The sequence below is a fragment of the Balaenoptera physalus genome (assembly GCF_965194825.1).
Source record: "Balaenoptera physalus genome assembly, chromosome: 10".
Lineage (NCBI taxonomy): Eukaryota > Metazoa > Chordata > Mammalia > Artiodactyla > Balaenopteridae > Balaenoptera > Balaenoptera physalus.
In genome coordinates this window covers 60,673,422-60,700,501 of record NC_138889.1, presented here as the reverse complement: position 1 = coordinate 60,700,501, position 27,080 = coordinate 60,673,422, and the positions used below count along the sequence as shown (strand labels likewise).

Genomic DNA, 27,080 nt, shown 5'->3' with positions numbered 1-27,080 from the left:
GGTTCTAGTACATTGGCTTTCTTTCTGTGCCTGGGTACACCAAGCTGCCTGGACCCTTGGCAGGGTCTTTGGCCTGGAAGTTTCTCCTGCTTGGAATGCTCTTCCCTCAGCTTTTTTCCCCCGGCTGACACTATATTCAGCTCAGATGTCACTTCCTCAATGAGGTTTCCTTTGTGCAACCTGTCTAATGATGTCCCCTTCCTGTCATTTTCTATCATATTGCCTTATTTTATTTCCGTTGTGTCACATCATTATCTGCAATGTATTTCTTCATTATTATACTATCTGCCTCTGCCATGAGCAATGAAAGCTCTATAACAGCCTGGACCGTAATTTTTTTTTTTTTAATTAATTAATTAATGAATTTTTTTGGCTGCGTTGGGTCTTTGTTGCTGCGCGGGCTTTCTCTAGTTGCAGCGAGCACAGGCTACTCTTCATTGTGGTACACGGGCTTCTCATTGCGGTGGCTTGTCTTGTTGCGGAGCATGGGCTCTAGGTGCACGGGCTTCAGTAGTTGCAGCTCGCGGGCTCTAGAGCGCAGGCTGAGTAGTTGTGGCGCAGGGGCTTAAGTGCTCTGCGGCATGTGGGATCTTCCTGGACCAGGGCTCGAACCCGTGTCCCCTGCATTAGCAGGCAGATTCTTAGCCACTGCACCACCAGGGAAGTCCCATGGACCCTAATTCTTGATCTCTGTTTTATTCCTAGTTGGTAGAACAGTGCCTAGCACATAGAAGGGGCTTACTGAATATTTTTTTAATAAATGAAAATAAATGGAGGATAGAATACTTATCTGGATTATCTGATTCCTGTGAGGAATGGACCCTAAACTCAAGACTCCAAATCCTCGGAATTCAACCACGCTTGTATTTTCATCATTATTATTACTGCTCTCACTTTTAATATCATCTCACAACCTACAACAGTGCCGCATGGCACATGCGGGTACTTACGGTCTGTAGAATGAATGAGTGAATGAATAGACATCAACTTTACAGCTGACCTCAAACTTCGTTCCTAGCCTTATTTGCTACTCCATCCCCAGTCCAGCTTCTTATATATACTAAGCTCCAGTTACTCAAAACCAATCGTTTTCACCTGACACACCATATCTTCATGTCTCTGTGTGTTGGCTTATTCTACTATTCCTTCTATTTAGAATTCCCATTCCCTGTCTTTGATGAGTTCTCATTCTTCCTTAGGACCCAGTTTTGTATCCCATCCAGGTAGTTAGTCACTTCCTCTTCTTGTGCTTCACTTTGTCTACACCACTGTTAAAAACTCATCTCCTGAATTATAGTCATTTGTTGACATATCTGCCTTCTCCTCCAGATAGTGAGCTCCTTGTGGACAGGGACAATATTTTTTCATCTCTGTGTTCTCAGGAACCATTGCTGGGCCTACCACATAGCAGTTTCACAATATCTGTTGAAATCCTGCACCTGGTATTGGGCATAGGCTGCCTACAGGGGCACATGCTAGGTTCTGAAGGAGAAGATGTACAATGTTGGGTAAAACATGGTCCCTGGCCCCAAGGATTTACAATCTAATTAGAGAGACAAGTCCTTTTTATGGAAAGGATGTTATTAAAAACCAGTGTATTCTAGAATTAAATATGAGACAGGAGAAAGCTTGGTGTGGTAGAACACGTATAGGACTGGAATAGCCAGTAGACTTAGTTTCTGGTTCCGACTTTACCATTAATTCACTATGTGGCCTTGACAAATGATTTCTTTTCTTTAGGCCTTTCTTCCCTGTAAAGAAAGATGTTTGATCAGAAGCCTTGGATGATTTCTAAAGCGGATTCCAGCTCTGACATTCCGAGTTTGGCTCCATGGAAACTGGGTGTAAGAGATGGCAGGGAGAGCTCAGTAGTCTTGGTTTGCCCCCTGGTGGTCGCTCAGCGACATCACAATCCCGGGAGACCCGGCTTTTCTCCCGGGTGGAGATAGCAGAGCCCAGAGCCTAGTAAACAAAGAACTGTGGAACAATGACCATTCTAGAAGAGAACCAATCAGCTGGTCACTGGTGGATTGGTATAGAATCCTATCCTCCTTCAGGACGAAGGAACTTGGGAGATCATGCTCTCTGTTCTCGGCCTCCAGCTAAATCCATCTCATATCTGTTTCTATTCAAACCAGTGGAAGTCAATCTTTAGAGGCTCTTTTGTAGCCCCCCCTGACTTTTTATTCTGCTCCCATCACAGTACTCTCTCTGAGGCAAATTTTTTTTTCTATTTTCAGAATAATTGAGGAATTGTACTCCTCCATTCTCGCTTTGTTCTTATTTCACATGGAAAGAAACCGATCCTTAGAGCACCGCCTCTTGTCTCCAGCTAGTTTGGGTTCAGAAGAATTGGACAGTGATATGAGTACATAATCCATTGTCCCTCTTGGCCAAATTCGAGTCTAAGGACAGATGAATTTGAAGTTGTAGTCCTGAACCCCAGTGTCCTCCAACTCTACCCCTCCCCCTTGGGCTTTCTGATACATATTTTACAGGAGAGCAATTGAACATCCAGAAGAAAGCAGAGGCAAATTTTTCATTCTGGTCAGAATTACTATCCACCCATTTATTTATGACAAAATGAGGGTTTTTGCTCCTTCCCACTCTTTTCCTGGAGTAGGGCCATGAGCCCCTCCTTCTGGGGCACTCGGTCCAGAAAAAGTGAAGGTAGCAGAAGGATTTCTTTGATGAGATGAGAAAAACAGACTAGAATAAGACATGTTATTATACTGTAAAAGGTAATCAATAATAGCAGAGAAAAGTTTGTCTTTTACTCTCATTCTTTTTTAGATTCATGCTTTATATTTTTCTTCCAGTTTTATTGAGATTAAATTCATATACAACACTGTATAAGTTTCAGGTGTGCAGCATAGTGATTTGACTTACATATAACGTGAAATGATTACCACAATAAGTTCAGGGAACATCCCTTATCTCATATAGATACAAAATTTAAAAAAAAGAAATTTTTTTCTGTGGTGAGAACTCTTAGGGTTTAACAACTTTCATATGTAACATACAACAGTTTAATTACATTAATCAAGTAGTACATTGCATCCCTAGTACTTATTTATCTTATAACTAGAAGTTTATACTTTTTGATCACCTTCATCTAATTCTGCCTCCACCTCCATGCCCCCCAGATTCATACTTTAGAAAGATCATTCATTCTGGCTGCAAGACAGAAAATAGAAGAAGGCAGGACTAGATGGAAAATGTGCTGTATATTTTCTGTTTGCCTCTCCGGATATTCTCTCCACCCTGCTCCACCTGTTCTGTGTCCCAGAAGTTTGACCTATGTGGGCTCCCAATGGACCCCAAAGTTTTGCCTTTTAGGTGTCTCACTCTGAAGTGAAGTTAAGAAGGGCCATTTATTTCCTTATTCTCTATATGTTGAACCTAAAGGATTTCTTAGAGCCACCTCTATTCCCTTAAGAGAAGAACAACCAAATAAAAGAGGGAATTCTTTGCTTGGAATCTTGGGCCAGAGCCTGAGGGTAGGGAAGAGAGGAAGCAAGACCAAGGGGATGGGAGGGAGGTGCAGAGAGCGAAAGAGAGAGAGTGAAACCAGCTGTGGATTTTAGGTGGATTTATAGATATCTAGAGGGGGAAGTTTAAAGAAATTAAAGAATTATTTTTCTCCACCAACGTGCTTGTTGGTTAAACAGATTTTTTTCTTTTCTGGCAATGCACTGCTCTTTGAACCTTGCTAAACACTAAAGACATAACTAAGGGTATAACATTCATTCATTCCGCAGCATCTAGAATGTGCCAAATACTGTACCTAAAGCTGGTCCCACCAAAGCTGGCCCAGCATCCACACCTTGCCTGCCTTGCTCACTGCTGAATTCTCAGCACCTATATTATCCTACCACATAGTAGGTACTCTCTAGATACTTGTTGAATATATGAATGTTAAGTGCACTATACTTTCTCCAATGACATCTCAAATCCATGGAGGTGGGATGAAGTCTGCTTAGATTATTTTTATTCCTCACTGGTAATTATAAGATCGAGAGGTATCCTTATAAAATACAAATCTATACCTAACACTCCCTTGGTCCAAATATTAAACTTTTCAATGGTCCCCCAACAGCCTGAATTTATTTTTCTGTAATATGGAGATAATAATATACTCAGCTCACAGGGTTACTTTAGGTTTAAATGAGATAGATGGATTACTGCTGGGCATGTGCCTAGCACGTGGTAGTTGCTCAATAAATTCTAGTTCCTTTTCTTCTCCAATTTTCTAGCCTCATGTCCAACCCAGTGTTCTAGCCACATCAAATTCCTCATTAGTTGCACACAGATCCTGAACTTTCTGCTCTTGTTTTCCCTCTGCCTGGAATGCCTTTCCTGTGTCTACCTAGTGAACTCTTCCTCATCGTCCAAAACAGAGCTCACATGTCTCCTCCTCTGGGAAACTTTTCCTACTGCCCCCTCCTCACCAACTTTGCTCTCTGCTTCCATAGCACCTTGTACGTGTCTCAGCTTTAGAGCTTGTAATTCTGTTATAATTGTCTCTTTTTTTTCTGTGATAATTATTTATGTATAGTTTTGCCTCTCTGTTAGGCTGTGACCTTGAGGGGGGCAGGAACCAAGTCTTATTTGTATTTGTAGAGCATTTGGAAAGAATCTGGAGGAGGCTGGAAAGACGACAGGTAGAAGGATGAGCTTTGCAAAAAGAACTACTTCTTCCCCTGAAAGAAAAGGGAAGGAACTGAAGATGAGTGACAGACAATAAGAATGTAGCAAGAACCTTTAAAGGAAAAGGGAAGGAGGCCAAATCACAAGGGGAAATCTGGCTTGAGGGAGGAAGAGTACAGGAAGAAGAGGCCACCAGGAGAGATGAGCAGGGCAAAGGAGGGGTGGGGCTGGTGGGGTCTGAGGGTCTGAGCCTTCTCCTTCCTAGATGTTTGAGGCCTCAGGAGGGACTCAGTGCCTGGGCTGGCAAAAAGGGGTTTGGGGGCCCACAGGGAGGAACAGCCTGTCTCCACCTGGAGTGAAGCCAAGTAGCTTTGCTTCACATCTGAGTCTTTCAGTCCAGCAGGAAGTAGCTGGAGCCTCCAGCTGGAGGGAAGAGGGTAGGTTTGCAGTGATGTGGATGAGGAGAGCTAAAGTGATGGCGGTGGTATGGACCATGGAGTGCTAGTTAGGGACACACTATGAGGAGGATGGCAGGGAATTTTGGCAGTGATGCAATCGTCAGAAAGTATGGCAGGAGTGGCAGAGAAAAGACAGCTGGAGAGGAAGCACTGTAGGTGTGGCTGCACCGCGACCTGTTCCAGTGGGCATCCTCAGTGACTGCATTCGAGCAAGCCTGTAAGTCCTTCTTCCCTGGGTGGGCTGTGGTACAGGTGGGGGCTTCGGGAAAAAGCAACACATGCAACTTGGGCTTCTTCTACTCTAGGCTGTCTGACTAAGCTTCTCAGATGGTTTCATATTGGGTCTTCGTTGCTGCACGCAGGCTTTCTCTAGTTGTGGCGAGCAGGGGCTACTCTTCGTTGTGGTGCACAGGCTTCTCATTGCAGTGGCTTCTCTTGTTGCGGAGCATGGGCTCTAGGCGCACGGGCTTTAGTAGTTGCAGCATGTGGGCTCAGGAGTTGAGGCACGCGGGCGCTAGAGCCTGCGGGCTTCAGTAGTTGTGGCACATGGGCTCCATAGTTGTGGCTCGCGGGCTCTAGAGCACAGGCTCAGTAGTTGTGGCGCTCGGGCTTAGCTGCTCCGCGGCATGTGGGATCTTCCCGGATCAGGGATCAAACCCGTGTCCCCTGCACTGGCAGGCGGATTCTCAACCACTGCACCACCAGGGAAGTCCTTTCAGGTGACATTTTAAAAACAACAAACCAGCGTCTCAGTCAGAGTACTTTGCTGCAAACAACAGAAATTGTGAGTAATTTAAGGAAAAAAAAAGACATTTACTCAAAGGATATAGAGAGTTGACAGGAAGGCTGGCAAGCTGGATTGTGGAAAATGGGTTGTAACCTAGGAAGGCCAGGCAGCAGGCACTACGGCCAAGTTCATGCCTCAGGAACAATCTGGCATGGCCACCATCACCACGGTAGAGACACTCCCCCCTCTACCCCAACCCCCAAGGGACCCACTGTGGTTGGACACCTACTGTCTCCGTTCCTGTGAATAATTCTAAACTTGTCAATATGCCTTTGTGTCATCCCCTGAAGATTCAAAGTTCAGAGAGGAGTGGCCACGTGGCCGAGCCTAGGTCATATTTCATGTTCTGGCTGCCCCGGGGCAGGGAGAAGGCTCTCTCCCTGGTTCAGCTTCCCTAGTCTCAGCAAAACTGCACAGAATGGGTCATTCCCCCAAACAGGAGGAAGTTTTGGATGCTGATGGTAACTAAATAAAGCAAAATGTCTACCATGCCCTCATCTTTCAGACTGTTTTTCCTTCCCAGTTACTCTCTTTTGTTAGTTGTGATTTGAGATCATAATCTCAGGCTTCCCAGGCTTGACACTTTAAAACCATCCTCATCGCCCTCATTTTCCCACATAGTGAATAACTCTCCAAATTTCTTAGATTTGCCTTGCCTTCTGTCACAGATACTGCTTTAGTAAGATTACTTTGGCAACAGCATAGAGGAGAGAAGAGACTGGAAATTAGGAGTCAGACTTCTAGAATGTTAGAGCTAGAAAGGACCTTTGAATTTATTTATTGTAGTGGTATTATCTAGGAGTATTCATTAGAATTCCTATGGCATTATAAAAATTTACATGCTGGCATCCCATCCTCAGTTTTTGGGTTCAGTAGATCTGAAAAGGGACGTTGGCATATGTGTATATATGTGTGTGTTCGTGTGTGCACATGTGTGTGTCTTTCTGAAGTGTATCCCAGGTTGAGAACTGCTGAATTCCAGTACACTTGTTTTAAAGATGAGGTGAATAAGGTCCAGAGAGAATTTATCTGTTTGAAATTATCCAAATTAATGAAATGGAGAAAGTGGTCATGACCAATCCTAGATTTCCTGGCTTTTGGTCTAGTATTACTCAGAACTCTTGCTTTTTCCCTCTGCAAAAAGAAATTTCCTGTCTTTATTTGTATTCAAGAAAGCATGCTACACTGCTATGGTTCAGCTTCTCCAATAGAAAGTAGACTTCAGATTGAGAGCCCCAAACTGTCAAGAGTGAACAGCCCATACCAAGGGCCCCGTTTCTAAGAGTAATTGGCTTGATCTCTGGACCACAGGCCTTCCTTGTCAGAATCTGGGCAAAGCATCCTCAAGAACCTCAAGTGGGAAGTGAAATGAAGAGGACCTTTGGAAGGACAGCCTGGATGAAGCCATACTTCTGAGTTTGTCAGGATTCTGACTGTCTGGGCCTCTGTGCACACAAGCCCTTGTTTCAATTACTCATTGACCCTTCTTCAATTCTTCACTGTCCTTTAGCCATCTCGTTCTCATTTTGGGAATCCACTTCTTTCTTTGCTCTGCTGACTTCCACCAATCACTCTGCCTTGGACTGGTTTACTATCAGCTCAGGCACTGTTTCCAGGCAATCTCATGGAAACCCAGGGCCTCTGATGCCTTCCATTATATTATGTTACTTTTTTTTTTTTTTTTTTTTTTGCTCTCCATACAAAACTTGTGCTTTCTTATAAAGATTCCCAAGAGGAAATGCCATTTGCTGAATGCCTTCCTGCTCCAAATCTACTTTAGTGCAAAAAAAGCCAAGGGTGGGAGAATTGCTGTAGCAGAACCTTCTCTCTGTCAGAGGGAAGCCGTTGTTTCTCTTGTACCCTCTGCATCCAGAAAGGGGACTGGCACCAAAGTCTGAGCACCTCACTCAGTGACTAAGTCAAGCAGGAATGGTGTGGTCAGAGCTGTCCTTTAGGAAGTAACTCTAAGAACTATGGAGGATGGATTGGAGGAAGAGAGTCTGTGGGCAGGGAGACAATTTGTAGAAGCTTCTGCAATAATCTAGGTGAGAGATGATGAGACCTGAATTGGACAGTGGGAATGGGATGAAGAGGAGAGGATAGGTAGGAAAATGGTCATTTTGGTGGGAGAATTGACGGAACTAAGAAACTGACAGATGTGGGAGATGAGGGAGAAGTAAAGATTACCAGGTTTGGAGCTTGAGGAACTGGGATAATAGTATCTTTACTGGAATGAGGGAAATAAGAAGAGCTGTTTTGAAAGGAGGGTGGAAGACAGTGACTTTAGTTTGGTACATGAGGGATGCAGACATCCAAGATGATGCTTCCATCAGGCAGTTGACTATGCAGGGCTGGACTCAGGATGTCTGGACTGCAGATATCAATTCGAGAGTTTCAGCTGGAAGAACATGTGAGGTGGGGTATGGGCTGGGGGGGCAATACACAGAAAGGAGTAGAGGACTGAGGCCTGAGCCTAGAGGAATACCCACATTTAAGCCCGAAACAAGGGGGAGGGCTCAAGAAAGGAGTCTGAGAAAGAGCTGAGAGGGGGGAAAAAAACCAAGGAAAGTGTGGCTTTGCCAGCCAAGGGAGGGAAGTTTCAGGAAGGAATCTGGAGAGAGAGTATACTGAGATGTGGACTGACAAGAAGCTGCTATTTTTGGCAGTTAGTTGCTGGTCAGGGTAGGACTGGTCTCAGTCACAACAAGCTATGAAGCAGAGGCAGGGTTCTGAGTAATTCACATACTCCCCAATCACATTAGCCTCAGTTATCAGGGTATTGCAGGATAAATAAGTGTAATTACTTCACAAAGTTTAATATCTTTCAGTTTCCAAATAAATCCCCTCAGTCCTCAACTTAATTTGGCTCAATAAGAGGAAATCGCAAAGACTAGAAGGCAAGGCCGAAGACCAGACAGATAAAGGATAACTAATAAATATTAATGAGGTTTCACCTCATGCCAACCAGGTCTCGAGAGACCCTCTTCTGGAGTCCCGCCCCTCATGAATATGTATATAGCGGTGCCCGCCGCTCACTGCCCCGCCCTCTACTCTTCTCCCTCGCAACGGACTCTCCCTACAAACGGGAAACAAGATGGCGGCGGCAGGTCCGAGTACTCGGGCCTCTTCCGCGGCGGCAGCGGCAGCTCTGAATCGGCGGGGTCGGCGGGGCCGCTGTGACGAGATGGCGGCAGCCAAGACTGGGACCCCGGGCCCGGCCTCTGGCCCCGCGCTGCTGGTGTTGCCGCCGCCGTTGCTGCAGCCGCCGCCACCGCCGCGGTCGGAGGAGTCGGACTGCGCTGGGTGCCTGGAGACCCCGGGGGAAGCGGCGGCCCTGCCGTGCGGCCACTCGCTGTGCCGAGGCTGCGCCCAACGCGCCGCCGACGCGGCGGGCCCGGGTTGCCCGCGCTGCCGCGTCCGCGGTCCGGGCTGGGCCCGCCGTCGGGCCCGCGACAACTGGCAGCCCGACGCTGAGGTGCTGGGCGAGCGCGCCCGCCGCGGCCCACCCGAGCGCTGCCGCCCGCGTCGTGACGGGGGCGCGGCCGCCGCGGGGCCCAGGCCCGAGCAGGAGACGCGCGCCGCGCCCGCGGAGCCAGGTGGAGCTTCCTCTCCTCCCCTTGGGGTCCGGAGCGAGGCCGCCGCGCCTCGGCCTGGCCTGGTTAGGGGGTGGAGGGTCCCAGGCCCTGGCCCTGCTCGAGCGGGTGTCGAGAGTTCTCGTAGGGTTGGAACCGGGCTCTCCCCAGGTGCAGATGTGTTTCTGAATTTTGAACTTCGGGATGAAGTACGGGCACGATGGATTTGGAGTCAGAAGTTTGGAGGGAGCCATAGCATTTCTTGGAACAAGTTAGGGCCAGGTTGGAATTGGTGAGTGGAGGAGGGTACTGAACTTTGTAGGGGCAGTGGAGGATCCGAGAAGTGCTTGATTTAGTGTTGGGTGAAGAGCTTGGGGTTGAATTGCTTGTAAAGATGTGATCCCTGGGCCTGAATGGGTCAGTGAGAGGTGTGGCATATACGGAGTTTGAGGGGCAGATTAGATTGATTTTGAGGATGCGAAGGGAGCTTTTCAGACTTGAGCGTCTGAGCTCATATGTGCAGTTTTCACAAAATCTTGAAAAACGCAAGAGCCTGGCACGTAGAGAAGACGTAATAAATGACGGCTATTTATATCTATAATAACTAATAATAAGCTCCAGCAGTGCTCTACAAAAAAAGATGGATGGGGTTTAAAAGTTTTGGAAGCGGAGATTGGTTGGCGGAGGCTGCGTCTGTCTCGATGGCAGTGTAGGTTTTCCTGGCAATTAGGAGTCCGTTGAAGGACTGTTGTCTTCAACTTCTTTGCCTTCCCCCCGTCCCCGTCCCCACCCCCCAGCAGCCTGCCACTCTTTGGTGCTGAGCTTGACATAGAAAGTGCCCTGTTGAAAACACAAAACAAAACTGTGTTATAACTTGGGACTCTTTGAGACACACCCAGTCAACACAACAGCTAGAGTTCTTTGATAAAAGCTTACCTAGGAAGAGATTTTTCAAGAAACATAATTAGGAAAGAACAGATATTTGCACCTTTTGAGTTGGGAATTCTGCCATGTGCTATTTTCAGTAGGGAAAAGGAGACATTGCTTGTGTATGAAAGTGCAGTCACTAGAAACTACAGGTTCCAGAATGCAGTCTGTTTTGATTCAAGCAGTCAGACACCTGCCACTGTCCTAGGATACCTTATTTTTATTTCTGTCTTACTTTCTGTGTTCCTTATTATTCCTTTTAAGCTTCATAGCATCCTTATGAGATAGGTACTTGTATTTCCATTTTATAGATGGAACTGAGGCCAAGAGAGGTTAAGTAAGTTGCCCAAGGATGAAAACCCAGTTCCACCTGATTCCTGCTCAGAAAAGGGATGAAGACCTCCCCAAACATCATCTATGCTATTCAATTTGCTTCAAATTCTGAGATTATGGTAAAAAAAATTAAGACAGTATTTCTCTGGTCTCCATACTAGTACTATTGATATGGTCCCGTAGGATAGAAATTTCTATTTCCGAAGCCTGTACTCCCTTGTGGAATATCAGGTCTGAGATTTGAACCATGAGAGGGTGTATGACTTGATGATTTGTGCAAACTTTTTCCTTGAAGAAATTTGGGTATCAGTGATTAAGAAAAACAATATAAAGTGAGATTTCAAATTAGGCTCTGTTGAGTCACTGAATATCCACCAGTTACTTTATATGTTTGTATGAGGACCATCATGAAAAATATTTTTCCTTAAATGTTCTTATTGTTGTATCATTGAGTGTATATAATTACATGCTTGTTAAGTCAAAACATTATAGAAGAGTATTGCTGAACAGGGTTTGGGAATAATCTTCTAGCTTTAGCAAGTTGTCTAGACCTCTTGAGTTTATATGCAATATTTTTTAATTTAAAGCTTTAATAGGCAATTCACATAATTCAAACAAAAATATAAGAAAGTATACAATGAAAAGGTTCCTCCTACTCCTTTCTTCATTTCCCATTTTCACCAAAGATTCATGTTGATTCTTCCACAGTTTCGTTATGCTTATACATGGAAATTCAAATATATTTATTTTATTTTTTGATCTTTTTACATAAAAGGTTATATATTATATGCACTGGTGCTTTTTTTCATATAACAATACATGATGGATATCTTTTCATATCAGTACATAGAAGGTTTCTTCATTGTACTTATAGTTACAAGGAATTTCATTGAATGGATGTAACATAATTTACTTAATCATCTATTGGTGGATATTTAGGTTGTTTCCAGTCTTTTACCATTATGAATTATTGTTTATAAAATTGTTTTACAATGTATATGTACATTTTTATGAATAGTTCACCTGTAGCTTTCACCAGATTCTCCAAGGGTTGCAAAAAAAAAGGTTAAGTACTTTTGTTTTAACCCAGTTCCCTCATTCTACAGAAGAGAGAACTGAGGCCCAGAACAGAGAAGAGAGTGACCAGGTCATTGTGGGTTAGTAGCAGATAACAAGGGCTGAAAGGCTAACCCTTAAATAAGGGCTAAAACATAACCTAATTCACAGTTAAATGTTCATGATGGTTTGTAATAGACAGAGTAAAAATACCAGTTTCATAATAATTACATCACACTTTTATGAGTGGGAAACAGCAACAAAATTAGCAATTTTAGGTAAATACAGAAGTATATTACTTAGCAGTATTCTTTTGGCATAATTAGGTCAATTGATAAAAGAAAGGGCAGACCTGCTTTATAAAACAGGAAATAAAATTTTGTAGTAAATTCACTGGTATTTAAGTGAAATTCTTACTTTTTTTTTTTTTTTTTTAATGAAGTCCCATGGCTCTTTTGGAATTGAATCAAATTGAATTTTGGAATTTTTTCTGAAAAAAGTGGAAGAGTTTGTGTGTGTTGAAAATTTTGGTTGTGCTGGTGATATTTTTGTTTTTTGTCAGCTTCTTGGCAAGATTTAAAGTTCAGAACCTTAATAACTTCTGTATTAAGTGTTTTATTTTATTCTTACATACACTGTCAGTTTGCTTCTGGATACAGTATCAGTTAATTTGTGCAGCAGTGTGTGTTGAAGGCTAAGTCGGTGATCATTTCAAGATGAACCTAGACTTCAACTGTATGTTCTTTGAGGATCTGCAGCTCATTGTATGTATTGACATATTAAGTATTTGGACCATATTGAGCAATATTCAGCAAGTATGTAATGAGTGCCTACTCTGTGCCAGACACTGTTCTAGATCCTTGGGTGACATCAGTGAATGAAATAGTCAAAGATCCCTCCCTCTTAGAGCTTATATTCTAAATTTAGAAACAGTCCTGGTCCATTGATTTTTAAAAAAGATTTACCATACAGACATACATAGGTAGATTTACAAATATAAGAACACTTAAGCCTCATTGATAATACTCTTTTTAAATTAATTAATTAATTAACTTATTTTTGGCTGAGTTGGGTCTTCGTTGCTGCGCGCGGGTTTTCTCTAGTTGCAGTGAGCGGGGGCTACTCTTCATTGCGGTGCGTGGGCTTCTCATTTCGGTGGCTTCTCTTGTTGTTGAGCACGGGCTCTAGGCGCGCTGGCTTCAGTAGTTATGGCGCAGGGGCTTAGGTGCTCCACATGTGGGATCTTCCCGGACCAGGGCTTGAACCCGTGTCCCCCTACACTGGCAGGTGGATTCTTAACCACTGTGCCACCAGGGAAGTCCCAAGCCTCATTGATAATAATTAACTTTAAGAATTCATTTAGTCTTTTGATTTGAAATCAAGGATGATCATTCTAAATTATGCTGCCTTTGAACTTGAAACCAAAACCTTTTTAGGACAGTTCTTTTTCCTTTTACCATGGGTAATAATTGAAGAGAAAAGCTAGACAAAGGCTGATGAATCTTTCAAATTGGCAGTTTAATTTTTTTTCTATTTGTAATGTTAAAAGTGCATTTCAAAAATTGAATAATTCAAAAAAATTGAATAGTGCCCCATTTATTCCTTCCCTTTATCCCACCCCAACCTCCCTGTTCACTTAGGGTTGACATTTATCCATTAAAAAAATTTCTTCTTTCTGTGAAAAACAAGTAGTTCTGGTTTATTACTCAGCTGGCAGACAATGTTTGCTATGTGTGCAAACCTAAATTGCATGTAAGACTAATGAATAATGAAATCATGTGATTGTAGTGTAAAAGGACAGGAATTTCCCTTGTCTGAAGGGATTTGTCTTAAAATGTGTAAAATGACTCAACTTTTTATCCTAGTAACACATATTCCAGAATTTGAGTGTCCTTATATGTTTTACTAATGTGGAAATATTTGCCTTGTGTTTTTTAAAACTCAGGATGAGATTACCTCATAAACTAAGCCTTAATTACCGTTGACAGAATAGCTCCATTCTGTAGAATTCGGGATTGAGCAGCAGGAATTTAGGTGATATTTGTTTTTCATTCATGTTTCTACTCCCTGTCTAACTTCCATTTAATCTTAGAAGACTTGACTGCCTTGAATTCATTTGAATCTGAGTTTGCTTTAGTGTAGGATGTAGGATATGTTTGTCAAATTTCATTCCACTAATTCAGTGAGCATTTAGGGTACACACTTGTGTAAGAGAATACAATAAAAAAGATGAGTAAGACGTGGTTCCTGTCCTTTAAGATTCCACAGTCTTGTTGGGGAAACACACCTTATCAAATAATAATACAAAGTGGTAAGTGAGGTAAATGCATAATGCCAAGAAGAATAGAACAGTGGGATAACTGACAGTCTTTTGAGGAAACTTGAGGAAGGCATTTGCTCTGTGTGTTGGAAAAAGAATAGGAGTTCACCAGGTGAGGGAAGAGGAGATGGCCATTCTCGGCAAAAGAACCTGCACGCACAAAGGCATGAAGGCATTTGGCATATTCAGAGACTGCCAGGAAGTTAAATATAGATGGAATGTGGGGCTGGAGTGGGGAAGGAGGAGAGAAGAGACTACAGAAGTTTGATCATGAAGGTCATGGTATGTCATGCTGAAGGAATTTGGGACTTTATCCTATAGACAGTGTGGAGCCCTTAAAAATATTTAAGTAATGGAATGACACTGTCATAATGTGCTTTAGAAAGACAGTATTGGATGGGTCAGGAGTGGCTTCCTGGAAAGGCAGACACTTGACCATGAGTATTCAGTAGGCAGATGAAGGAGTGTGGAGGAAAGATGGGAATAGAAACTGGAGGAAGGGAGTCTAGTTAGGGGACTGTTTTAGTAGTTCAGACAAGAGGTGAAGACGGGCTGGACTAATGCAGTGACTATGGGGATGTTTCCTTTAGTTATTCATTAATTTAGTAACCATCTGAGTTGAGGGCCTTCTGTGTGCTAGGCACTGGGGCTGCAAATAGAAATAAAGCATAATTCTGTCTATTAAGGTCAGTGTAGTTGAGAAGATTGCTATATAAACGTGTAACTGGAATGTGGGGTAATAAATGCAATAACTGTAACGTAAGATATAATTGTAGGACGCAATATGGTATATATTAATCGAGCAAGTTAATGGAGCAGGATCTGGAGACAGACTATCTGTGTTCAAATTCCAGGTCTGCCATTTATAGCTGTTTGTCTTTGGGCACATTGCTTAACTTCTGTGTACCTTAGTTTCCTCATTTTGAAAATGGGGATAGTAGTGGTAGCAAAATCATAAGGTTGTTGTTAAGACTGAATGAGTTATTAGCATATAAAGAGCTCAACGAATGTTAGCTCTTTTCACAAAAAAAGAGAACCCAGCTTGGATGGGTCAGGAGTGGCTTCCTGGAAAGGCAGACACTTGACCATGAGTATTCAGTAGGCAGATGAAGGCAGGATGAAACTGAGGGAAATAAGTACTTTTAAAAGCATAAGAGTGTGAAACAAAAGGAGAGTTCTAGGGATTGCAAATATGGGTAGTTGGAGCATAGAGTACATGTGGGAGAGTGGAAGGAGGCAGAATTGCAGAAATAAGCAGTTACTGGATAATAGTGGACTTTGAATGCCATGCTAAGAAAGGGGGATCCACGGAAGAGTTTGAAAGAGGAGTACATCTTTGCATTCTAGAAAGATCACTCCTATAGGGGTAATATGCATCTTTCAGTCAGATGCATATTAAAAATTGAAGGATAATCACTAAAAGAAAAGAAATGCAATGTATAACTTGATCTACTATGTATATATAGAACGATACATTTCCCAAATTAGAGAATATACATTCTTTTTAATTAAATGTGAAATATTTATGTAATTTTATGTAATTTATGTAATTAGGCACAAAGAAATTTTCAACAAATACCAAAGCTTGATATATAAACCATGTTTTCTGACCCCAATACAATAAAATTAGAAATTAATAACAAATATAACTGATTCCCCTCACCTCCTATCCATGTTTGGAAATTTAAAAAGTAAAAGCAAAAATAAACTAAAAATAAATGGATGAAGAACAAAATCATGGAAACTGGAAAATATTTAGAATTAAATAACAGTGGAAACACTATATATCAAAATCTGTGGAATACAGCAAAGCAGTACTAAGAGGAAAAATTTTTTTCATCTTTATTGGAGTATAATTGCTTTACAATGTTGTGTTAGTTTCTGCTGTACAACGAAGTGAATCAGCTATATGTATACATATATCCCCATATCCCCTCCCTCTTGTGTCTCCCTCCCAACCTCCCTATCCCACCCCTCTAGGTGGTCACTAAGCACTGAGCAGATCTCCCTGTGCTATGAGGCTGCTTCCCACTAGCTATCTGTTTTACATTTGGTAGTGTATATATGTCAGTGCTACTCTCTCACTTCGTCCAGCTTCCCCTTCCCCTCCTGTGTCCTCAAGTCCGTTCTCTACGTCTGTGTCATTATTCCTGCCCTGCCACTAGGTTCATCGTACCATTTTTTTAGATTCCATATGTATGTGTTAGCATACGGTATTTGTTCTTCTCTTTCTGACTTACTTCACTCTGTATGATAGCCTCTAGGTCCATCCACCTCATTACAAATAACTCAATTTTGTTCCTTTTTATGGCTGAGTAATATTCCATTTTATATATGTGCCACATCTTCTTTATCCATTCGTCTGTCAATGGACATTTAGGTTGCTTCCCTGTCCTGGCTATTGTAAATAGTGCTGCGATGAACATTGTGGTACATGACACTTTTTGAATTATGGTTTTCTCAGGGTATATGCCCAGTAGTGGGATTGCTGGGTCGTATGGTAGTTCTATTTTTAGTTTTTTAAGGAACCTCCATACTGTTCTTCATAGTGGCTGTATCAATTTACATTCCCATCAACAGTGCAGGAGGGTTCCCTTTTCTCCAAACCCTCTCCAGCATTTACTGTTTCTAGATTTTTTGATGATGGCCATTCTGATTGGTGTGAGGTGATACCTCATTGTGGTTTTGATTTGCATTTCTCTAATGATTAGTGATGTTGAGCATCTTTTCATGTGTTTGTTGGCAATCTGTATGTCTTCTTTGGAGAAATGTCTATTTAGGTCTTCTGCCCATTTTTGGATTGGGTTGTTTGTTTTTGTGTTATTGAGCTGAATGAGCTGCTTGTAAATTTTGGAGATTAATCCTTTGTCAGTTGCTTCATTTGCAAATATTTTCTCCCATTCTGAGGGTTGTCTTTTTGTCTTGTTTATGGTTTCATTTGCTGTGCAAAAGCTTTTAAGTTTCATGAGGTCCCATTTGTTTATTTTTGTTTTTATTTCCATTACTCTAGGAGGTGGGTCAAAAAGGATCTTGCTGTGATTTATGTCATAGAGTGTTCTGCCTATGTTTTCCTCTAAGAGTTTGGTAGTGTCTGGCCTTACATTTAGGTCTTTAATCCATTTTGAGTTTATTTTTGTGTATGATGTTAGGGAGTGTTCTAATTTCATTCTTTTACATGTAGCTGTCCAGTTTTCCCAGCACCACTTATTGAAGAGACTGTCTTTTCTCCATTGTATATTCTTGCCTCCTCTGTCAAAGATAAGGTGACCATATGTGAATGGGTTTATCTCTGGGCTTTCTATCCTGTTCCGTTGATCAATATTTCTGTTTTTGTGCCAGTACCATACTGTCTTGATTACTATAGCTTTGTAGTATAGTCTGAAGTCTGGGAGCCTGATTCCTTCAGCTCCATTTTTCTTTCTCAAGATTGCTTTGGCTATTTGGGGTCTTTTGGGTTTCCATACAAATTGTAAAATTTTTTGTTCTTATTCTGTGAAAAATGCCATTGGTAATTTAATGGGGATTGCATTGAATCTGTAGATTGCTTTGGGTAGTATAGTCATTTTCACACTGTTGATTCTTCCAATCCAAGAACATGATATATCTCTCCATCTGTTTGTATCATCTTTGATTTCTTTCATCAGTGTCTTATAGTTTTCTGCATACAGGTCTTTTGCCTCCTTAGGCAGGTTTATTTCTAGGTATTTTATTCTTTTTGTTGCAGTGATAAATGGGAGTGTTTCCTTAATTTCCTAAGAGGAAAATTTAAGTGCCTATATCATATTTCATTGAATCTTAAGATGTCATCATTTGTGAGATGGACTATTACTTTTCAAATACAGTGCTTTCCTATCACTTAGACTTTGAAACTTTATGCTTACTGAAAGAACTCTTACATGTTTACTTAGATATAGATTTAGCATATCACTCATGCATATATTTATAAAAGGAAGTGAAGTAACAAATTAGTAGAATATTCCTGTGACTTCATATGCAGAGTTTGATTCTTCTAAATCACTTTCTGATGGAATCACAGAGGTTTGTGTTTTTCTACATAGTATTGCTCACTATGTCATTGAGAGCATTGGTGATAGAACATTTCTTAATGCTATCTCCAGCATTTTCTTTCAAATTGCTGGCACCCATCAAATTTTGATACTGATGTTTTCTTGAGCTGGCCAGCAGGTATCAACAAAAGGTTTTCAGATGAGACTCATAGTTCTTTGTCAGATGGTCTGTAATAGGTTTATTGACTAACATTGAGAAGTTACAGTTGTCTAGTCATGCCACCAGGGATAACTGCCAAGTAACTACTACTTTTGCAAGCTTATTCTTTAGTTGTTCATGTTCATACATATATAAGCAATGACAGTTGCACCATCACTGCTTGCCGGACTGACGGTGATTGTAAGACTGATTGTAAGAAACATCCCAATTTCAGCAATATTAATATGAAAAAATTTATGTCCTAGAATCTGTACGGTTTTTGAATAGAAGAAAGGCTGAAAATTATTAAGTGGCCAACTGAAGAAGCTAGGAAAGTAACAGCAGATTAAACCCAGAGGAAGTAGAAGTTAGGAAAGAATAAAGATAAGAATAGAAATTAATGGAGTAGAAAACAGTGAAGAGGATTAATAAAACCAAAATCTAACTCATTGAAGATATTAATATAGGCTCTATGTTATAGACAAATCTCAGGCAAAATTGGTCAATGAAAAAGAAACGCAAGAAAGCATGAACAATGTTAGGAATGAAACAGGGAATATGACTATAGCTATGCTAAGGATTTCTAAAAACCCATACATATTGAATATGGAAAACTTTGTGCACGTGAATTTGGAAGATTGTGTAAAATAGTCGGTTTCCTAAAAAATACAACCTATTGCAGCTGAGTCAAGAATAAGTAGAAAATATTAATAGAAATGTAACTGAAAAAGAAATTGAGTAGTAAAATCTACCCACTAAGTAATATGTGGATGCAGTGAGCAAAATCCAGAATGTGGGAAACTACAGGACAGATGGCCCATTTTTTTCCCCACAAATATGTGACGAAGAAGGGGAGAAAAGCAATACATAGAAGGGAAGCCTGCAGATTAAAAGACAAAACCAATTTAAGCGTATGGACTAATTTGGATTCTGATTTGAAAAACTGTATAAAAATATTTGATAGGAATTTGAATACTGACTGGATATTTGTTGGTATTAAAGATTATTAAATTTTTAGTGTGAAATCTTTTTTCTGGTTACATATTTTAAAGAGTCCTTACTTTTAAGAGAGATGCTAAAATGTTCATAGGTAAGATGATATGGTGTCTGGGATTTCTTCAAAACAATTTATTCAAGGGGAGAGGGAACAAGTAAAGATTTGGGAAATAGATGAAATAAGATTGACAGTGGGTTGACTGTTGAAGCTGGGTGATGGATATGTTGGGGTTCATTGTACTGGTGTCTCTAATAAATATGTGAGTCATTTTCATAGTAAAAAGCAGGAAAAAAAATTCTATCCATTAAAGGAACACAAGGCACAGATGGTTTTACAGGTTACCCAAATATTGAAGGATGGATAATCCTTGTGCAGACCATTCCAGGGAATAAAAAATGTTTCTAGACTCATTTTGGGGGGCTTTTACAACATGATATCAAAATCCCACAAAGACAGTATAAGAAAGGAAAAATATAGGCCAATGAATGTAGATTTTAAAAGTCCCAAGTGAAATCTGCACTAGTCTAGTAGTGTATTTTTTTTTTTTTTAAATCACAATCAAGTAGTATTTATTTTGGGAATGAGAGTTCAGTTTAACATTAAGAATCTAATGTAATTCACCATATTAATAAAGAGTAAAACCATATGATCATCTCAGTAGATGCTCAAAAGAGCATTTGACAGAATTTACCATTCATTTGTTATTTTAAAAGCTAGAACACTTGGAATAGAAGGGAATTTTTTTTTAATTTTAATTTTTTTTAGTGGAACTTGTCAATACGAATGATTAGTGGCCAAGAACACTGAAGCAAGGTTAAATAGTTTAAAAAGTAATTAAGGGTCCAGTAACATGGCCTCATATATTTGAATTTGGTAGATGACAGGTGGCATTACAAATCAATGGGACAAAAATATTTTCAGTTGTGGATAGTTAGCTAACCTTACAGAAAACAAGGAAAAATAGATCTTTACCTCACACCATACACAGAAAGTTAATACCAGATCGATTAAAGGTCAAACTATAAAACTTAGAAAATACTAGGAGTATCTGTGAAAATGAGATAGGAAGAATTCTTTAAACAAAAAATACAGAGTAAAGGAAAAGATTGATAATTTGGTCACATTAAAATCAAAACTTCTGTATGATAAAAGATAAAGTAGGGAGATGAACCACAGAATGTGAGAAAATACTTCCAATGTAATAATTAACAAAAGATTAATGTCCAAAATATATGAAGAACTACAAATCACTATGACAGACGCCTCATTAGAAAAATGGTGAGGGGATTTGAATAGACATTTCACAGAAGAGGGAAACTGAAAGGCCAATAAAACACCTGGAATGATTCTCAGTATCGTTAGTAGCTAGGGATGAGATCTAGAATACCAAGGGAAGATGGAACTTATACATGAACAGGGATATTTCTCCCATTCTGGTGACTCTGTACTCATTGCTGTCTAGTTTTGGACAATGTTAATTGTTTGAAAGTTAAGTTTCTAGTGAATCAAAATATTCTTCCCTAGTTTCAATATTCAAATATTTAAAGACCATGATTTTTTCTATCTAAATTTTTAGGCTAAACTTCTCAAATTCATCTCTTTGGTCCTCTTTCTCCCTTTCCCAAATTTCTGGTCATGCTACACTACTTACAGTTCTTGTAATATAGTATGCTTTTTGAAACCTTTCTGACCTTTTGTCACCTATGATTATTCTGTCTGGAATAGTCTTCCCTCTTATCCTTCTGTCAGATTATACTCAGGTGAAACAAGTGCTCTGTGAATTTTTTTCTCAAATAGGAGTTGATTGCCTTCCTTTGTGCCACCACGTGAGTATGTGTATTCGTCATGTCACTGGATTTCAGTTCCTTGTTTGTGTGTCTGTCTCTGGCATTACACTGAACTCTTTGAGGTCAGGGACTATGTCTTTGTGTATTCAGCACTTAATATGGTACCTAGAATGTTTTAGATACTCAGTAAATGTTTAATAAAGGAAAAAGAGTCCTAAAAAAAAATCCTTTAAAAAAAGATTTTTGATTATATATCATGATTCCTTTATCCTTCTGTTCATCTTTAAATATGCCACTCAGAATTGACCCTCATGCTTTAAATAATGCCTGACCAGTGCAAAATTTAGTGAGGTTTACCGTCTCTCCATCTGGATGCTAAATTCTTATTAATGCTCTCAAAGATTGCATTGGCCTTGCTTATCCTGTAGGCAATAGAACTACAGATTCAGGATGAGGAACTCAGTTCTCAGAACAGAACTGAGCTAGTCTTCCTCATTACATGTGTGTACAATTAAATTTTTAAGTCTGAAGACAACTTATATCCAGTTTTGGTTTTTATTTTTCTAAATAGCAGTGGACCTATTTTCCCTTTACTTCTGTTTTGCCATTTCTCTTGTGTTTTGTCTAGTGTTTGGTTCTGTAAAACTATTATGATAAAACCTCAAAAGATTGGACCCTGTTAATTTGGTGTTGACTTGGACTTTACTAAAGTTTACTTTTGGTTTCATTATAAAGAAAAGCTTTACAAATTGATCTTCCTTCAGACAGCAAATTCTTTAAAAGATCTTAGTACAAAATGGTGCTGGTTTTAAAGCACTTTCTCATTGGTACATTCAACAAAAAAAATCTTAAGCCACTGTTTTATACTGAGACACATACCTAGAGATCATCCCCATGGGTTCAAGAAAATCTCCTAGTTTGGGGAATCAGAGGCAGAAACAAGTAATTATAACACAGGTAATAAATCCTGCTACAATTGAGGTAAGTGCAGAATGTTGTGAGGACCTGCAGAAGGCTAATGTAATTCTCCCTGGGTTAAGTGAGAAATGCTTTGCAAAGGAGAGGGCAATAAACAGGGCTTTGAACTAATTATCATATAGTGAAAAAGAGAAAAAACATTGTGGGAAGAGGAAGTGGCATATGTAAAGAGACAGGGTCTGGCATATCTAGGAATAGTGATACTGTGTGAAGGCTGGGGAGGGGAGAGTATTGAGGGAATATGAGAAAATATGGGGTGGTAGACTGAGTCTTGTTTATAAATCTTGGAGGCAGAGGGAAGCCAATGAAAGTTATTAAGCAGGAGGATGATAGGGTCAGGTCTCTGCTTTATAAAGAACTAGGGAAGCAGTGTTGAAGATAGAAAGGCAAAGAGTCTTAAGAGACCCGCCAGTTAGGCTACCATTTTAATGTGCACAGAATCTGTACCAAGAGGGTACTGGAGGATTAGATGAGGTAAACATCCCTGTTAAGGTAGGTATTACTCCCATTTTATGGATGAAGAAACAGGCTTAGCAAGGATAAATACTGGTAGATACAAAGCCAGTGGGTAGTAGATTTGAATGCAGGTTGGTATGGTTCGAAATCCTACACTCTTTCTAATTTTGGTACCATTCCACCTTGTGGACTATTGTGGATGATTCTTCACCTCAAAAAGAGCAGAAATTAAGTCCAAAGGCTTTTGTCCAGGGTGGTGGTGGATATAGAGATGGGGACACCCACATGGTCTTGGTCTGCCTAGGTCTGCACGGCCTTCATCTCTGCAGCATTCCTGTACCTACATTTGCTTTTGCCACCTCCCTTATTGTGTGCCTCATGCTTGGACTGTGCTGATCCAGTGTGGGCTGCCTTGCTGTGCCTGTTGTTTGGGCCATTTCTGGATTCAACAAGGAACCTTACACTTTGACTCTACTCTTGGCTAATACCTGCTTTTGCAAATTCTATTGATCTCTACTCTCTTACTTTGTCTTTTTCTAATCTAGATGTCTTAGTCAATTTGGGTTGTGATAACAGAATACCATGGACTGGGTGGCTTAAAAACAACAGAAATTTATTTGTCACAGTCCTAGAGGGTGGCAAGTCAAAGATCAAGACTGGCAGATTCAGTGTCTCGTGACGGCCTGCCTCCTGGTTAATGGATGGCAGTCTTCCTGCTGTGTCCTCACTTGGTGGAAGGGGCAAGGGAGCTCTCTGGGGTCTCTCTTTTATTATTTTTTTTAACATCTTTATTGGAGTATAATTGCTTTACAATGGTGTGTTAGTTTCTGCTTTATGACAAAGTGAAATCTGGGGTCTCTTTTATAAGCGCCATAATCCCATTCATGAGAGCTTTGCCCTCATGACCTAATCACCTTTCCAAGACCCCACCACCAAATACCATCACATTGGGGATTAGGTTTCAACGTATAAATTGTGTAGGGGACACAACATTCAATCTATAGCACCAGGGGTTAGGAAATTACATTCAGCAGGCCAGATCCAGCCTACTGCTTATTTTTGTAAATTTTTATCGGAACACAGCCATACTTATTCATATTATCTATGGCTGCTTTCATGCTACAGTGGCAGAATTGAGCAGCTGTCTTTTGGTCTGCAAAGCTGAAAATATTTACTATCTGGCCGTAAGTCTACACAGACTTAGGCTGCTTAAGACTCATTATTCTTTCCAGATCGAGGTACAAATCAGGTTAATTTTTTAAGCTAAGGAAGCAAGATGCAACTTGGAATTTGAATATTTATCATTAATTTTTATTAGCAGTTAATAAGCACTATCTAGTTGTCCCACTTATATATAGAGAAAAAAAATCTCTGATGCCATTTTTTTTCATTGAATCCCTTATACTTTCCTACAATTCTGAGAAATTTCTATCCCTGAAAAGATTAAGTAGAATTTTTCCTTATAAGGATGTATCTAACACTTAATGAATATCAATTATATATCCAGCATTGTACAAGACATTACTTTAAATCATGTCATTTAATCATTCATAACAATTTATTTGGGAAGTGGGGAAACTGAAGGCTAGAGAAGTTGTAGTGTGCCCAGTGTCACACTGATAAGTGATGGAGTCTGATTGGTCTCCACAGCCTGGGATCTTTGTACTTTTGAACGTTATCCGGCAAACACGTGTGGATGGTGAAGTGCTGTAACTGTGTATGGGGAAGATCCTGCCCAAATTTGGCATTGTTACCACATAAAATTAAGGAACATCTTATTCCCCAAGCATGCTGGATAACTGAAGTTTTATTGTTTATTAATAGTTTTATTAATATTAATAAGATTAAATATGGTAGTATCCTTGTTGATGACAGGATGAGTTTAGATTCCCTAGCCTAATGTTGAAGGTCCTCTATAATTTGGCCCCAACCTACCCTTTCTGGCCTATACAACTCTCCTACATAAACTTTCTGCTCTAGCAGAATGTATTTATTTACTATCTAGCCTTCACACTTAAAAAAAATTAAAATTGGGGTAAAAAACACATAACTTGAAACTTACCGTCTTAACCTTTTAAGCGTGCAGTTCAGTAGTGTTATCACACTTTGGTCATGCTTTGTTGTTCACATGGATTGCTCTTCATCTTTTTTTTTTTTTAAAGACTTAAAAAAAAATTTATCTGGCTGCCCTGGGTCTTTCTTTTTTTTACAAATTTATTTATTTATATTTTTAAATTTTTGGCTGCGTTGGCTCTTCGTTTCTGCGTGCGGGTGGCGAGCGGGAGCTACTCTTTGTTGTGGTGCGCGGGCTTCTCATTGCGGTGGTTTCTCTTCTTGAGGAGCACAGGCTCTAGGTGCACAGGCTTCAGTAGCTGTGGCTCGCGGGCTCTAGAGCGCAGGCTCAGTAGTTGTGGCGCACGGGCTTAGTTGCTCCGCAGCATGTGGAATCTTCCCAGACCAGGGCTCAAACCCGTGTCCCCTGCATTGGCAGGTGGATTCTTAACCACTTGCACCGGGTCTTAGTTGTGGCACAGGGATCTGTGTTGTGGCGTGCAGGCTCTTTGTTGTGGCATGCTTCGAACCCGGGCTCCCTGCGTTGGGCGTGCGGAGTCTTAACCACTGGACCACCAGGAACGTACCCTTCCGTCTTTTAACTTAATCTAAGTTTTACCAGTTAGACTCAGCTTCATCCAACCTTCCTAAAGCCTTGACTTTGCTTCCCAGCCCTTGTTCTCTTGCTCCTACAGATGTCTGTTGGAACATTTGCTTGTAAGATGCATTTGGCAATTGTTCATTTTGTGACTTTGCATTTGTCATAGTCTCTGTAATTATTTAAATCTCTTCTTACAACTTTTTATGACTTTGTCTTAGCTAATAAGCTGTGTTAATAAGTGCTTTGGGGAAAGGGTTTCATGCATTTTTTTGGTGTATTTTCTCTTCCCACAGCACCTCCCTCTTCCTCACTGCTCACTTCCCTCTTTAACTTCCTGATCTCTGATAACGGTTTTCATTATTCTTACACACTTATGTATGATAACTTGATATGTTATCATTAATATTTTCTTCTCCCTTTGTGACTTCTACAATTATATTGTTATTTCTTTTTCCATTTGTTATTTAATGTTCACGTTTGAAATTATAAGGCATATTCAGTCTGGCGTCTGCATCTCTCATTTAACGTAAATGGTTTCCTATCTAATTAAAGCAATATTGCATTTTTAATAATTTATTTATTTTATTTTATTTATTTTTGGCTGTGTTGGGTCTTTGTTGCTGTGCGCGGGCTTTCTCTAGTTGCGGCGAGCAGGGGCTACTCTTTGTTGCAGTGTGCAGGCTTCTCATTGTGGTGGCTTCTCTTGTTGCAGAGCACAGGCTCTAGATGTGCGGGCTTCAGTAGTTGTGGCTCACGGGCTCAGTAGTTGTGGCTCGCGGGCTCTAGAGCACAGGCTCAGTAGTTGTGGTGCATGGGCTTAGTTGCTCCGTGGCATGTGGGATCTTCCCGGACCAGGGCTCGAACCCGTGTCCCCTGCATTGGTAGGCGGATTCTTAACCCTTGCACCACCAGGGAAACCCAATATTGCATATTATTAAAAAAATCTTTCTATATAATTTTGATGCCAGGATAATAGTACATTGTATGGACTGTCCGTAATTAGCCTAATCATTCCCTCAATATTGGACATTTAGGTTATTCTCAGTTTTTGTTTTGCAATTATGAACAATGTTTCAATGAAAATGTTTTTATGTAAAAGTTTTTCTGTATTTTAGATTATTTTCTAAGATTCCTAGAAATTATTAGGTTGAAATTTACAAACATGTTTTAAGTTCTTGGTATGTGAGTTGTGACATCTTGATTTAATTAGTTCTTTGCCAAGGATAGTTTTAAAACACAGTTTGAGTTACTATAGCAGTAATCTGTGGTGTTAATTATGGTACTTAGGTAAGCAGCTTTAAAATTTGATATGAATATTTTCTTAACTTTTAACTTTTTCTCTGTGCACTTCCTCTTCTTTCCAGGTAAACGCTCTTTATATTGCCTACTGTAAATTGTTAATGTCTTGGGCAAGTAGGTACAGGAGCAATTGCGTTAGTCTAAGACAGTTGGTACTTGGCTGTCATCTGCACTCTTGGAGAGTTAGAAGGAGTAAACCAAGAAAATAGTAGATAAAATGGAAAGCACTTTAGTTTGGTTTTAGAACGTATTTGTGGTTCACTCCCCATGTTTCCACCTTCCTACTTCTAAATGGTATGCCTAATTTAACATTGAACTTTCTCCTTTCGAATATTCCATTTGAAGATAGTTCAGAAGTTTGGTGGGTAGTATAAACAGGTAACCTTGAGATTAGTATGGATAATGGCCTCTTGTTTCCTGTGTATCTTTGCACTTACATAGGTTTTGTTGTAGAAGATGTACTTTGATTCATTGTCTTCTTTTGCTGTGTGTACCTCTACCTCATTCTGTTCTGAGCTGCAGTCAGGTGTTTAGTTTTATAACTCTTTGACATTCTATAGTAGTTTCACTCACGTATGTTTTTCGTTCCCTAGTAAGATTG

The 27,080-nt window shown here is 40.4% G+C and overlaps 1 protein-coding gene and 1 long non-coding RNA gene across 3 annotated transcripts in view; both read left to right on the top strand.

Moving 5' to 3' along the window:
* The first annotated feature begins 8,945 nt into the window (after positions 1-8,945).
* RNF169 (ring finger protein 169) overlaps positions 8,946-27,080 on the top strand; it is a 109,079-nt gene continuing 90,944 nt past the window's right edge. For both annotated transcript variants that reach the window (XR_014250430.1, XM_082411266.1), the window contains exon 1: positions 8,946-9,491. Coding sequence is in view for 1 of the 2 variants with exons in the window: in XM_082411266.1 (XP_082267392.1) it covers positions 8,990-9,491 (502 nt within the window). In the remaining variant the exon portion in view is untranslated. The remainder of the gene's footprint in view (positions 9,492-27,080) is intronic.
* LOC309637173 lies at positions 10,314-26,602 on the top strand. The gene is made up of 2 exons (XR_014250440.1): positions 10,314-14,492; positions 14,556-26,602. It is a non-coding gene; the product is annotated as an uncharacterized lncRNA (long non-coding RNA).